Below are 15,916 nucleotides of genomic sequence, written 5' to 3' on the forward strand. Positions count from 1 at the left end.
TTTAAAAGAAACAAAAAAGTATAGGGAAAAAAAATCTAGTCCCTCTCCTCAAGTAAGTAAGTAAACACAGATTAAACACAGATTAAATGAACACATAAGAATATTTTATGACTGCCATACTACACTTAAGAAGAGAGAAAGAAGAGATCAATTCTAGCACAAGAAATGGGAATATTTAGATATCAGGAAGTTTTGTGTATACAGATAGGAGTTTGGTGGAGGAAGAAAAAAGATTAGGAAAGTTAACTAGGATTAGGTTACAGTCCAATTTAAATTCCATGTGAACTGAATTTAGCAGACTTTTTCTGCAGGCAGTCATGAGTTTCTAAGGCTTCTGAGCAGGGGAATATTAGAATTGTGCCTTAGGAAAACTGCTCAAATACTATCAATAAACACAGGAAAACATGAGTTTGGATAGTAAGCACTGTGTTCAGCTACATGACTATTTTAACACCACTGGACAGAGATGATATGGAATCAAATGACAAGGGAGAGGCATTTGAGAATGACTTGGAAGTAGAAATCACAAGGTTTGAAAACTAATTATGTACTTTTAGGGAGTGAAAGCAGGGACATGTAAACAGTGAGAGGTGATGACAACCAAATTTTGATTGTCAAAGCTTCTACCTTGGATGAATGGAAGATAGGTGATACAACTATTTAAGAATACAGAGGAGTGTGGTAGAGATGAGAAGTTTCAGAGCAGCATGATTTTGACTATGAACTAAATTATCACATGCTGAGTTTGTGGGCAGTTGAAAACTTGGGTCTGGATTTCAGGAGCAAAGACAAAGGTAACTAAGTAGATTTAGGAATTCTCCAGGCAAAAGTGATCGCTAAAGTGCTAGGTAATTTTGTTCAAGGACACGTATTAAAAAAAAAGGATAATGATAGATCAATAAGGATAAAACACAGGAAAAATAATTAAACTTAAGGGAGAGAGAGAGTAAAAATAAACAATGAAAGAAATTGAGAAGAAAATGCCAGAAAAGCAATAGGAAAAATAGGCAAGTGTGGTGATACTGAAAACAAAGGAAGAATGTCAAGAAAGAAGGGGTTGCCTGATAGTGCCAACTTTTTTTTAAATTAAATGAAAGACTCTTTAAATTCTACTGTGCTTCACAATTTTCATCTATGATTTCACATAATCTCCTAATTACTAGGGTTTTTATTTTGCTCCTACCCCTAAATTGCCCTCTCCCCACTGGTAACTACTAGTTTGTTCTGTGTCTAAAGGTCTGTTTCTTTTTTCTTACATTCACTAGTTTGTTATATTTTTTAGATTCTACATATAAATGACAGCAGACAGTATACGTCTTTCTCTGAACTTTTTCAGTTAGCATAAAGCCCTCCAAGTCCATCCATGTTGCTGCAAATGGCAAAATCTCACTCCTTTTTACGGCTGAGTAGCATTCCATCTTCTCTATCTATTCATCTGCTGATAGACACTTAGACCGCTTGCAAATCTTGGCAACTGTAAATAATGCTGCTAGGAACACTGAGGTGCATGACTCTTTTCAGATTAGTATTTTTGTTCTTTTCAGATATAAACTCAGTTGGGTCACAAGGTAACTCTATTTAAAATTTTTTGAGGAACCTGTTTTCCACAGTGGTTGCACCAACTTACATTCTCACCAGCAGTATATGAGGGTTCCCTTTTCTCCACATCTTCACCAATGTTTGCTATTTTTGTATTTTTCTTTTTTATGATAGTCATTCTGACTGGTGTCAGGTGATACCTAGTTGTGGCTTTGATTTTCCTTTTCTGATGATAAGTGATGGTGAGCATCTTTTTATGTGCCTACTGGCCATCTGCATTTTCTCTCTGGAAAAATGTCTAGTCAATGCCGGGAGCCGGCATATTGCATATTGAGTGAGGATCTGTAATAGCTCAACTGGAATTCTATCACTGCCTGGAGCCAGCGTAAGGCACTCCGCCCATGACAAAGGTCATGAGGAAGGAGGCTCGGCATACGCAAAGGCGGGATCGAGCCTCAGGAGTCCCCCTGGAAATTCTCGAGCGTCTACCCCCATAACCAGAGCCTGCCTACCTTACTACTTTGTGCTCTCACCTACACCTCTGACTTTACGGGGGGCTGTCCCCCACCACCTCTTTCGGAGAAGGAGTTAACCTAGAGCTCCAGTTGATAAAAACCCCTGGGCGTGACAAGAGTGTTTTAACCTACAAACTCCTCTGAAGGTTCTCTAGCCTGCCTGACAGGCTTGTCCAGCCACATGTGATTGCTCACAGCCTCCCAACCATGAGAGGCACAAGATGCTTTAAACCTTCTAAAAACAGGTTCTTTAGAAAAGTTAGAAAATTATTAGTATAAGTGTAATGGGCTGATTAGAAATTGTATTGGTGAAGGGTTTTTCATTTGTTGAGCCAATGTTTGTTGCTAAGTCTCCATATCCCCTGCCCTTACACACATTAATGAATATATAGAAGAAATAAGTATTAACGTTTGATATAAATCACGTTAGACCTTAGGCTAAGTAAATTCTTTCCTTAACTAAAACCCACTACACCCTCACCCTATAGGAATGTAACTTTATTTGGGTGGCGTCTGTTTTAAGAATAATCACCCCTGGAGAAATAAGTGTCCTGGTTGACTGACCGCTGTCACAAGGAGAGGGTCGTAAATTGTCAGCAGGCCCCCTGGCCAGAAGATGATGTAACACCCCTAAGACCTCTGTATACATTTGTATGAAGCACCTGACTTTGATAAAAGTCAGGACTGCTGACCCCGCGTGACTTTTGCATAACATCTCAGTGTATAAAAGTAGACCATGGAAAATACAGAATTGGGATCAGTTCCTCGAAAGACTGGTCTTCCCATGTCTCTCTCTCTCTCTCACTCTGGTTGAGTCTCCATCTGGAGCGCGGAACCCACCATGCTTACTAATTATGCCTGGGCTTCTAAGATCCGACCGGGGAGGCCTCAGTGTCTCCTCTCCTTCGGGAGAACGGAAGGACGCCTGCGGCCTACGTAAGTGGAGCAAGCTTCTTGTCTTGAAGTTTTATTGGTCCCCCGCGTAAACCAAGCTACTCAGCCGCTTTTCTCCACTGAATTTTCCTACTGAGCTATCCTCATCTTATTATTCTTTATATCCTTAATTAACGTTTAATTAAGCAGTTGTTCCCTGACCCTCGCCTAGCCGTCTCTCCTTCGAATACCCTGGATCAGCTGGGGCTGGACCCCGGCAAGTCAATACTTCCATCCAGTTTTTAATCTGGTTGTTTGTTTTGATGTTGAGTTGTATGAACTATTTATATATTTTGGATATTAACCTCTTATTGGTCATATCATTTGCAAATGGAAAAGGAAATGGCAACCCATTCCAGTATTGTTCCCTAGAGAATCCTGTGGACAGAGGAGCCTGGTGGGCTGCTGTCCACAGGGTCGCATAGAGTAGGAAACAACTAAAGCGACTTAGCATGCATGCATGCATTGGAGAAGGAAATGGCAACCCACTCCAATATTCTTGCCTGGAGAATCCCAGGGACGGAGCAGCCTGGTGCATTGCCGTCTATGGGGTCGCACAGAGTCGGACACGACTGAAGTGACACAGCAGCAGCATTTGCAATTATTTTCTCCCATTCAATAGGTTGTCTACCATTTGTTTTGTGTATGAGTTCTAAGTTATTAGCTTTTAAAATCTGTACTTTTTTTTGTTGGCCATGCCACACAGCATATGAGATCTCAGTTCCCAGGCCAGGGATCAACCCTGTGCCCCCTGCACTGGAAGTGTGGAATCTTAACCACCAGACTACCAGGGAAGTCCTTAGATCAGTATTTTTCAATGGAAACAACTTGACTAAAAATCTGTCATTTCCATACTCATTCCATGAGACCAGCATCACCCTGAAACCAAAATCAGACAAATATACCACAAAAAAAGAAAATTACAGGTCAATATAACTGATGAATGTAAATGCAAAAATCCTCAACAAAATATTATCAAACCAAATCCAACAACACATTAAAAAGGTCATACATACACCATCATCAAGTGGGATTCATCCCAGGGATAACAAGGGTTCTTCAATATATACAAATCAATCAGTGTGATACACATTAACAAACTGAAGAATAAAAACTGTTCTCTCACTAGATAACAGAAAAAACTTTTGATAAAGTTCAAAATCCATTTGTGGTAAAAAAAAAAAAACTCTCCAGAAAGTGAACACAGCAGGAACCTCAACTTAAAAAGGTCATATATGACAAACTCACAGCTAACATCATATTCAACAGTGAAAGGTGAAAGAATTTCCTCTAAGATTAGGAACAAGACAAGTATATATCTACTCTTGCCATTTTTATTCAACATAGTTTTGGAAGTCCTAGCCATAGCAATTAGAGAAGAAAAAGAAATAAAAGGAATTCAAATTAGAAAACAAGAAGTAAAGCTCTCCCTGCTTGCAGATGACATGATACTATATATAGAAGATTCTAATATGCTACCAGGAAACTACTACAGGTCATCAATGAATTCAGTAAAGTTGCAGGAAAGAAAATTAATATACAGAAATTTGTTGCATTTTTATATACTAACAAAGAACTATCAGAAAGAGAAACTGAAAACAACTCATTGACCACTGCATCAAAAAGAATAAAATATCTAGGAATAAACCTTCATGAGGAGGTAAGAGACCTGTACTTGGAAAACTATAAGACACTGATGAAAGAAACTGAAGATGATACAAACAGATGGCATGATATACTGTGTTCCTGGTTTGGAAGAATTACCATTGTTAATATTACCATACTACTCAAAGCAATATACAAATTCAATGCAATCCCTATCAAAATACCAATGACATTTTTCACAGAACTAGAACAAATAATTTAAAATTTTATACGGAAACACAAAAGATTCAGAATAGCTAAAACAAACTTGACAAAGAAAAAGAGTACTGGAAGAATCATGCTCCCTGACTTCAGACCATTCTACAAAGCTACAGTCATCAAAATAGTATAGTATTACCACAAAAACTGACACAGAGATCAATGGAACAGAACAGAGAGCCCATAAATAAGCCACACTTACAGTCAATTAATCGATGATAAAGGGGGAAAGAATATATAATGGAGAAGAGACAGTCACTTCGATAAGTGTTGATAGGAAAACTGGACAGCTAGATGTAGAAGAATGAAATCAGAACATCCTTTAACACCATATACAAAAACCATATGCAAAAAAATAACCTTGTGCACGTCAAGAAGCAACAGTTAGAACTGGACATGGAACAACAGACTAGTTCCAAATCAGGAAAGGAGTGCATCAAGGCTGTATACTGTCACCTTGTTTATTTAATTTACATGCAAAGTACATCATGCAAAATGCCAGGCTGGATGAAGCACAAGCTGGGATCAAGACTGCCCGGAGAATTATCAATAACCTCAGATATGCAGATGATACCACCCTTATGGCAGAAAGCAAAGAAGAACTAAAGAGCCTCCTGATGAAAGTGAAAGAGGAGAGTGAAAAAGCTGCTTAACATTCAACATTCAATAAACAAAGATCGTGGCATCTAGTCCCATCACTTCATGGCAAATGGATGGGGAAACAATGGAAACGGTGAGAGACTTTATTTTTTGCAGTTCCAAACTCACTGCAGACAGTGCCTGCAGATGTGAAATTAAAAGACATTTGATCCTTGGAAGAAAAGCTATGACCAACCTAGACAGCATATTAAAAAGCAGCGACATTACTTTGCCAATAAAGGTCCATCTAGTCAAAGATATGGTTTTTCCAGTAGTTATGTATGGATGTGAGAGTTGGACTATAAAGAAAGCAGAGCACTGAAGAATTGATGCTTTTGAACTGTGGTGTTGGAGAAGACTCTTGAGAGTCCCTTGGACTGCAAGGAGATCCAACTAGTCCATGGGGTTGCAAAGAGTCAGACACTACTGAGCTGAACTGAACTCAACAAAAATATACTCAAAATGGATGCACAATACTGGATGCTTGGGGCTGGTGCACTGGGACGACCCAGAGGGATGGTATGGGGAGAGAGGAGGGAGGTGGCTTCAGGATGGGGAACATGTGTATACCTGTAGTGGATTCATTTTGATATATGGCAAAACCAATACAATATTGTAAAGTTAAAAAATAAAATTAAATTAAAAAAAAACACAAAACCTAAATGTAAAACCTGTTACTATAAAAGTCCTAGAGGAAAATACAGGCAGAATACTCTTTGACATAAACTGCAGCAATATTTTTTTTTGGATCTACCTCCTAAAGCAAAAGAAATACAGCAAAAATAAACAAATGGGACCTAATTAAACTTAAAAGCTTTTGCATAGCAAAGGAGACCATCAACAAAACAAAAAGACAACCTACTGAATGAGAGAAGAGGTCTGACAGTGCCCACTTCACTCAGCAGGTATATATGTCCTCACTTTCCCACCTGAAATCCTTAGGTAATGTGTTGTGCAATTCACAACGTTATACCCTAAAGAGTAGTAAGGTACATGAACTTAATTAAGGGATTAAGCAAGATGTGTAGCAGCATCCCATAATTAACACACAGATACTTCCAGAATGAAATGTACTATGAATCACACTAATTGAGATCAATCAGTACTATTATCTCACTCAACTTCATGTCAGGGCTGAGTGAATACAGTCAGCTCAGGTTTTGTTACCAAATAAATTATGAAAAAGCTTCAGGTTTTCAGAGCATCTGGATATTCAACTGGGTTAATCGGTTGTATTCCTATATTTAAAACTTTTAAAAAGTTAAGAGTAAATATATGTGTAAATTGTTTAATTCTCTTATAATCTTATTCTCTAAGAATTCAAAACTAAATTAAATAAAATTCAATAGGGACATTTAAAAACTGATTATTACCAATACAGATGGCAAAAAAAAAAAAAAAAAAGTCAGTCACACAACGCTCAAATACACTGAAATTTAAAGCAAAAATAATTAAATATAAGTGTGAAAATAAAAGTTGTTATTCCTAAAGAAAATAATACTTTGGAGATACTTGATACTTTGAATTTTGGTAGAAATCTAAGTAAAGTTCAGGAAAATTATCAAAAATCAAGAATCTGGCACTGTTTGCCTTGCAAAAACCTAAGTACTTTCTCCACTTTAAAGAAAATGAAACCAGAAACTACAGACACTGCATTATGGATATGGTTTATGAAGACAGACAAAGCCAACACTGAATCAATGAAATCATACTACAAGGAAAGACTTTGGCCTCGTATCAAAAGAGTGGAGAATGAAAAAGAAAAAGAGTAGTGAATGAATGCACACTTATAAACTTCAGGTTAAAATAAAATATCTAAAGTACATATTATGCTTATGATTCCAACCCTGCTTTAAATGATATTTTTTATTACCTTACTGATTACTGTCCTCAATTGTCCTTAATTGAAAACATTTGAGGGTTTTCCTATAATTTCTCAGAATTATTAATACTTGATTTTCAGGTTTAACATGATTTTACTCTAGTAAACCAGCAGAGATGCCAAGATTCATCACCTGCCCAAAGCCAATTCCTTCGGTAACCTTAATGAAAGGAGCTTGCAACCCAGGGCTCCAGCTATTTCAAAAGCAGGTTTCTACCCAGAAACAGAAGGACAGGTGGTCAAACTTTAAGCCTGCCACTAGAAAAGAAGACACTTCTTACAGAGAAAGCATGGCCATCTAAGAAATAAGTTTAAGGCAAATTCACTAACATGGCATTTTCATACTAATCATTCACAAGATGAAGTTCTAATCACCTTTGCTTTTCTGATCATCAGGAGCTTTGTAGGAGATTTTGTTGTGTTTAAACATCACAATCTGAAACACTACCATGATACATTTATTTTATACATTGACTGCAATTTCTGATGCTTGTGTGCCAGTATCCCGATCCAAATGGCTTACCTACTCTACCTCCAAGGTTTGTACCATGATCCCCAAGCTTCCGTCTTAAACAACACTCCCTCATCTCTCTCTGGTCTGCTGTTGGTGGGAGAAGTTCATGTCTCTGAAGACCACCATTAAGACAGCAGGTTTCAAAGAAATAAACACTAACAGGAGGAGGAGACAACTCATTTATCAACAGAGAGATTAATGTCAGAATTTCAAACTTGTCATTGCAAACAGCAGGACATTCTCTGCACAGAGGCCACATATCGCTTGACTATGAATTCTAAGCAATAAAGATGGATTACAGCCCTGTACTCCAGAAAACTGGGAAGGGCAGACTTGCTTCTCTTCTATCCTTAGGTTAGCAGATAAAGAATCAGATTTTCTGAAAGTTTAGAGCTTAGTGCACAAAGCCTTTTTCAGGATGGAGCATGAAAAAGACAAACTTACTGAAGGGGTAGGAACATATGTACTTTTGTAACTCTCTTCAGATACAATAGTTTGAGAATAATCCCCTGGGATTAATTTTGCAATGAAATTGCCATATTGCAAAATTGTCCTTAGGATATTTAATACACAGAAATTTGTAGAATTTTTACAACCTGTGGTCAAAAAAAACCTTTTTACTACCTATTTACCATTACTATATATTCTTTAATTATTGTAGATTTTACTCTAGTCCATCTTATGACTTTTACATCTCCATTTACTATAGGACAACATAAGTGCTATGTATTCCAAAGTTGTGACCTCAGCTACAGCAAAAAAAAATTTTTTTTTAAGTTGTGATTAGTTACTTCTTCATCATTTCATAGAGGATAAAAAAGGAAACCGTCACTGCTGTATTTCTGAGATAAAACTTAATACTATTTGATTTTTCTCTCTTGGAAGTGAAGTTCTAAAGTATCTATAAATTTATAGAAGATGAATATAGAAAATTCTATGTTTCTTCTTACCTGGCAAGCTTTTGCTATTATGTCTGATGGGGTATCTTGTGAAAAGGCTGGTCTTAGAGCAGCGCCCACCTAGAAAAATGAGTACAAGCATTTTATTTTTAAAGATAAGTAGAGGATGAGATGGTTGGATGGCATCACCAACTCGATGGACATGAGTCTGAGTAACCTCCGGGAGTTGGTGCTGGACAGGGAAGCCTGGCGTGCTGCAGTCCATGGGGTTGCAAAGAGTCGGACAGGACTGAAGGACTGAACTGAGGAAATCTCTTATGTCTTTGGAGATGAAAACACACAAAACATATCTTTGTTCCTTTCCTTTTTATCACGTCTCTTATCTCTCTTTTTGATAACAATAAACTCAATCATACCGTTCTTCTTTTGCTTTCCAGGAGATTATCATTATCTAATCTGTATGAATCTTATACCAAATAAGCAATTAATTTTGTTTCTTTTTATTTTTAATAGTACATGGGATTTTCTAACAAAGCCACAAGTTCCCACAGATAAGAGAAAATTGCTATTTTTCTCCTGTCTACATATTCTTGAACATATTTCTAACAGTGTTTATTTACCTCATGGACAAATCTCATATAACTGAGGTTAAAGGCTCAATTTCCTTAAATAATTGAGTAGTATTAAAAATTCACATAGTCACTAAAGACCTTAAAAATCATTTCACTTCAAAACAAGATGTCTTAAAAGAAAGTTGCTTAAGAAATACTAATTTATGTACTGCTCTCAGAGTAATAAATGAAGGAATATGAGCTTTAGTTTTCCAGCCAAGTACTAACCAGGTCCACTCTACTTACTACTTTATTTTAATAAGCCAGTATCAGTCACAGATTCTTGGCTATATTAGATTTAGTGTGTATGATGTGAATAAGGAATTAGATATAGTCAACTCCTAATTTGAGATTTCTCCCCTTACACTAGAGATTCAGTCACTAAGGCTTATCAACAGGAGGTTGGAAATCAAATAAGGGTCCCTCTCAGTGACTAAACACACATGGCAAGTAACCAGTATTTGCATTTGAATGATCAACTGTAGTAATCGTACTTCAGAGGTGCTATTAGGTCTCACACTGAAGGACAAAGAATATATTATAAAAGATATTATTGGGTTGACTGATAAACCTGGAATATGACAGATTATATAAAAGTAGTACATCAATTTGGAATTTCTTAAAGTTGGTAACTGTTCTGTGGTTATGTAAGACAACTTTCTTGTCTTTTGGAAACGCAGACTAAAGTGCTCAAGAGTAAAGATACATGATTTTGATAATTTACTTTTAAACAACTCAGGGAAAAAAAAAAAAAGCTGAGAGAGTGCATGTTGTGAGCAGAGAGAGAAAGAGAAAATGTTAAAGCAAATGAGGCAAAATTCTCAATTGGCAAATGTGAATGAAGGATGAAGGGTATAAGACAAGGTCTTTTTTGTACTATTCTTGCAATTATTTCTGTAGGTTTTAATTATTTCTAAATAGGAAGATTAAAAAAAAAAAGACCATTCTGATAAATTGGGTATTTGGGAGTAAATTGGAGAAGGAAATGGCAACCCACTCCAGTGTCCTTGCCTGGAGAATCCCATGGACGGAGAAGCCTGGTAGGCTGCAGTCCATGGGGTTGCACAGAGTTGGACATGACTGAAGCGACTTAGCAGCAGCAGCAGCAGCATTATATAAAAGCGTTCTACAGCCATTTGGACTACAAAGTATAACTTCTTTACCTATACTTATAATGGAAAAAAATGGACTATACTTTATCCACACTTTTTAATTTTGTATATGTTTGAGCATAGATGTTAGATGAGGTACAATGTGACTGAAGCCACGATTTTGGTATAATCACAGAGGAAAAAAATAGTTTATTGTTTTCTTATTAACAAGTTTCTCTCTCCTTCACATAATCCACCATTTCTAGGATTACATCCATTGTGCATCCTTTTATTTGGGGGGCGGGAAGGGGGGACAATGCAGGTGGCCCAGGGATGGAAACTGTACCCTCTGCAGTGGAAGTGTAGTATCTTAATTACCGGGTCACCAGGGAAGTCCCTATTGTGACTCCTTTGAAGAACATAAATACAGGTATAAATTTCAGGAGAAACAAGTATATCTCTGTTTAGAGTATAAAAAAATCTTTTGAAATACCCAGTTCTTTTGGTAATAGTTTTCATTGCTACTAAAAGTTAATTTATCCTTCAGTATACAAGAGACAATTGCTTTTTATTTTTAAAAATGCTTATCAAGTCTTGACATATAAAAACAATAGCAGTAAATCCACAACACTCTTTAAATGTTCCTTTTATCTTTAAAATGGCATGACTAAAAATCTAAACACAAGAATGGAAAGCCAGGCTGGAACATCTATTCTAGTTTTATCACTAATACTACCTCATGACTTAAAAATAGTGACACGTTTTATATTATGATTTCTTCAGCTGTGAACTGATCCTAACTATGTAACGGACAAGGGGAAAAAAACATAAGCATGGTACATGAATAAACAGGTTACAGGTCCAGATACATTTCTCCAGGGGAGTTTCACTTTAGTGTTCACTCAAACGATCAATTTTAATTTTGAAACAAAAAATATCTCACATTAGCTTGATACTGCTCCAAAATCACATGACCTGGGAATTCTGGCTCAGGCACAGAGGCAAACTTCTTGATAATGTCTTCGAGGGCCTGGAGACCAGCCATCCGCAGCTGGTTACTATGATCGGTTGCAGCCATGAATGCCATGCGAATTAGGTCAGAGAGATGAAGTACCAAGAGGTCATCTAAAAATAAAAATAGAAGGCAAAAAGGAAAACATTTCCAAAATTAAGTGTAATAATAAAAAAAATACAAAATGAATGTTTTAAAAAGCATTTATGATCAACATGTTATACCAAGTTTAAAAATAAAAAAGATATACTTTCAAGAAAGTTTCCATATCATAATTTCTGAAGAATTGTGGTAAACCTTTATACAATATGATAACATGGATGATATTATAGGATGTATGATGACATTTGAAGCAAAATAACTGATTACCATAACTTTCCCCAATGGAGTCTGTAATTTTTTGGTCAACAAAGAAAGGCAATGCCAAAGAATGTTGAAACTACCGCACAATTGCACTCATCTCACATGCTAGCAAAGTAATGGTCAAAATTCTCCTAGCCAGGCTTCAACAGTACGTGAACCGTGAACCTCCAGATGTTCAAGTTGGTTTTAGAAAAGGCAGAGGAACCCGAGTCATATTGCCAACATCCGCTGGATCATCAAAAAAGCAAGAGAGTTCCAGAAAAACATCTATTTCTGCTTTATTGACTACGCCAAAGCCTTTGACTTTGTAGATCACAACAGGCTGTGGAAAATTCTTCAAGAGATTGGAATACCAGACCACCTGACCTGCCTCCTGAGAAATCTGTATGCAGGTCAGGAAGCAACAGTTAGAACTGGACATGGAACAACAGACTGGTTCCACATTGGGAAAGGAGTACGTCAAGGCTCTATATTGTCACCCTGATTATTTAACTTATATGCAGAGTACATCACGAGAAACACTGGGCTGGATGAAGCACAAGCTGGAATTAAGACTGCCAGGAGAAATATCAATAACCTCAGATATGCAGATGACACCACCCTTATGGCAGAAAGTGAAGAATAACTAAAGAGCCTCTTGATGAAAGTGAAAGAGGAGAGTGAAAAAGTTGGCTTAAAGCTCAACATTCAGAAAACTAATCATGGCATCCGGTCCCATCATTTCATAGCAAACAGATGGAGAAACAGTGGAAACAGTGTCAGACTTTATTTTGGAGGACTCCAAAAATCATTGCAGATGGTGACTGCAGCCATGAAATAAAAAGATGCTTACTACTTAGGAGAAAAGTTATAACCAACCTAGACAGCATATTAAAAAGCAGAGATGTTACTTTGCCAACAAATGTCCATCTAGTCAAGGCTATGGTTTTTCCAGTAGTCATGTACGGATGTGAGAGTTGGACTGTGAAGACAGCTGAGCACCGAAGAATTGATGCTTTTGAACTATGGTGTTGGAAAAGACTCTTGAGAGTCCCTTGGACTGCAAGGAGATACAACTAGTTCATCCTAAAGGAAATCAGTCCTGAATATTCTTTGGAAGGACTGATGTTGAAGCTGAAACTCGAATACTTGGGCCACCTGATGCAAAGAGCTGACTCATTAGAAAAGAACCTGATGCTGGGAAAGATTGAGGGCAGGAGGAGAAGGGGACAACAGAGGATAAGATGGTTGGATGGCGTCACTGACTCAATGGACATGAGTTTGAGTAAACTCCAGGAGTTGGTGATGGACAGGGAGGCCTGGCGTGCTAAAGTCCATGGGGTCACAGAGTCAGACACAACTGAGCGACTGAACTGAGCAACTAGTAAAAAATTACTACAGATGTAAAAAAGCAGGAAAATATATCCCATGACTAAGAAAATAAAAACAAAATGCAATGAATAGAAATTGGTCCAAAAATGAAAAGGATAACACAATTAGCAATAGGGACCTTTCAGTTCAGTTCAGTTAGGGACCTTTAAGCAGCTATTATAAACACATTGCCTAAATAAAAGATGAATAAAACCCAAATGGGATTTCCAGAGATATAAAAAGATATCTGAAGTAAAAAATACCCTGAATAAGATTAGCAATGATTAGATAATGAAGAAGAAAAGATCGGTGAACTTAATGATCATCATAGCAACAGAAATTATATAAAGAATTTATCAGGTTCAAGAACTCTAAAATTCTTCAGGAGGCTGCAAGATCCTCAAACTTTCTGAAGCAGTGGCAACTCTGTGGCAATTCTGATCCCCAAACAACTTCTATTTTAAAAGGCTTTTATTATTTTTGCTATTGTGAAGGTTACCGGTATCTTCCAAATTTTTCATCTGCCTACCTAAAATTCTACCAATTTTAGAATTTTAAGTTTGAAAAAGAGTATCTATTGATTTGGGCAAGGGAAGTAAAGGGGAGAGAAAAAAATTTTCTGGCTCCCAATGCTTCCTCACCTAAGACAGGCAAAAAACACATCACCAATAAAAACTAGGTATAATAAACTATTACCAGAATTTGGGAAGAAATTTCCAAGGCAGAAGAAACTGGACTGAAATGAGCCTATTCATATTATGCCAACTCAAAAGTAAATAAAAACTCATTACTCCTTCTGTATTCTGTCACCTAATTTACAATTTATATCAATCTGCCAATGAAAAACTAGGCAATTGATCCCAGAATCAAAGTGCTGTGGTTGCTTCTCTTCACAATCTCTACCTATAACATTTCTCAAATCAAGACCTCTAACTTTTCCCCAAATCCAAGGAGATGAATGCCTAATGTGGGGAGAGAGGGAAGGACACTGGGCAGAAACCCCAAATGGGGAAAGAATTAGGGGACTGATAGAGGTTATTGATAACAAACCTCGACACTGTGTTGAAAAGCAGAGACATTACTCTGCCGACAAAAGTGTGTATAGTCAAGGCTATGGTTTTTTCCCAGTGGTCATGTATGGCTGTGAGAACTGGACCGTAAAGAGGACAGAATCCCAAAGAATTGATGCCTTCAAATAGTGGTACTGGAGAAGACTCCTGAAAGTCCCTTGCACAGCAGGGAGATCAAACCAGTCAATCGTAAGAGATATCAACCCTGAATATTCACTGGAAGGACTGATGCTGAAGCTCCAGTATTCTGGTCATCTGATGTGAACAGACAACTCATTGGAAAAGTACCTGATGCTGGGAATGATTGAGGGCAGAAGGAGAAGAAGGCATTAGAGGATGAGATGGCTGGACAGCATTATCGATGAAATGGACATGAACTTGGGCAAACTCCAGGAGATGGTGAGGGACAGGGAGGCCTGGAGTGCTGCAGTCCATGTGGTCGCAAAGAGTCAGACACGACTGGATGACTGAACAACAGAGGTTTATAACACCCTGGGATTTTCTGACCCACAGAACCATAACTTAATAAATTTCTGTTATTTTAAACCATTAAGTTTACAGTCATTTCTTACAATAACAACAGAAGACTAACACAACCAGCCTCTTCTACTTGGAAAACCCTCTCTCTTCCTATAAAATTCAGCTTCAATATGACCTCTTCTTTGAGGTTTTCCCTAGTTCTTCAGGAAATGAATAGCAATTTTTTATGTTCCCAAAGTACTCTATCCTTCCACTACTGGGAAATATAATTATTTGAGTGACAAATTTGTCTCTTTATCTTCTAGACTAGAACATCTTCAAAAGCACAGACTGTTATTTTTTTCCTTCTGGATCCCCAATGGACAGCAAAGAGCAAGTTTTGCTGACTATTTGATGAATGACATGATTAAAGACAATGTTCACAACATATTGTGCTTTACTGGTATCCTATATCAGATTCACATTTTATACACAGTGTAATACTGTTTTACTTTTTGTTTTTTAATCCATTACTGCTTCTTACACACAATAAAATAAACTAGGAGGCATTTTTAACATACAGACCTCAATACTGATAATACATACGATGTCTTCAGATATTTAAAAAAATGACAGGATGATGAAGAGACAACAAAGCATAAGATAAGAGAGTCTGTTACTCTACCACTTTCTCAGCTTCTCTGGATTTCTTCATTTGTAAGTGAAAATACTAAATCTGATGATCTCTGTAAATTCCATTTAATATCTGATCCAGGGGATATATGGTATAAAAGCTTACAAATGATCAAAAAGTAAAAGGTTTCAGTGATAAACAATTTCACCTTTTCAAAAATACGCAATAGCATTTCTGAAATCTGAGTTTAAAATCTGCCATGGCATTCACAAACTCTGACATTCTCCATGGCTGGGGACTGCAAAATGCACTGTATTTATTCACCTTAAACTTTTGCTAAAAGTAGGATAAGGTACCAAGGAAACACGTTACTGTCATCATTATGCTTAGGGCCATCATTATTCTTAGGATAAATGATTAAGATGAATGTATCTTAAGGTAGACAGATATATAACTTTGGCCCGCTTTCCTCAACTTACCTTCCAAACAGAGATCAGAAGAGAGACAGTATGTACAGAGGACAAAAAACAAAGGCAAAAAGC

The 15,916-nt window shown here is 37.1% G+C and overlaps 1 protein-coding gene across 3 annotated transcripts in view; it reads right to left on the bottom strand.

Moving 5' to 3' along the window:
• The window catches only part of HEATR5B (HEAT repeat containing 5B), a 101,822-nt gene that overhangs the window by 25,701 nt on the left and 60,205 nt on the right, over positions 1-15,916 (bottom strand). For all 3 annotated transcript variants that reach the window (XM_044925824.2, XM_006056844.4, XM_006056842.4), the window contains 2 exons: positions 11,430-11,611; positions 8,836-8,904 (listed from right to left, as the gene is read on the bottom strand). In XM_044925824.2, coding sequence (XP_044781759.2) covers positions 8,836-8,904; positions 11,430-11,611 — 251 coding nt within the window. The remainder of the gene's footprint in view (positions 1-8,835; positions 8,905-11,429; positions 11,612-15,916) is intronic.

The sequence above is a fragment of the Bubalus bubalis genome, chromosome 12, assembly GCF_019923935.1.
Source record: "Bubalus bubalis isolate 160015118507 breed Murrah chromosome 12, NDDB_SH_1, whole genome shotgun sequence".
In the NCBI taxonomy this organism is placed as follows: Eukaryota; Metazoa; Chordata; class Mammalia; order Artiodactyla; family Bovidae; genus Bubalus; species Bubalus bubalis.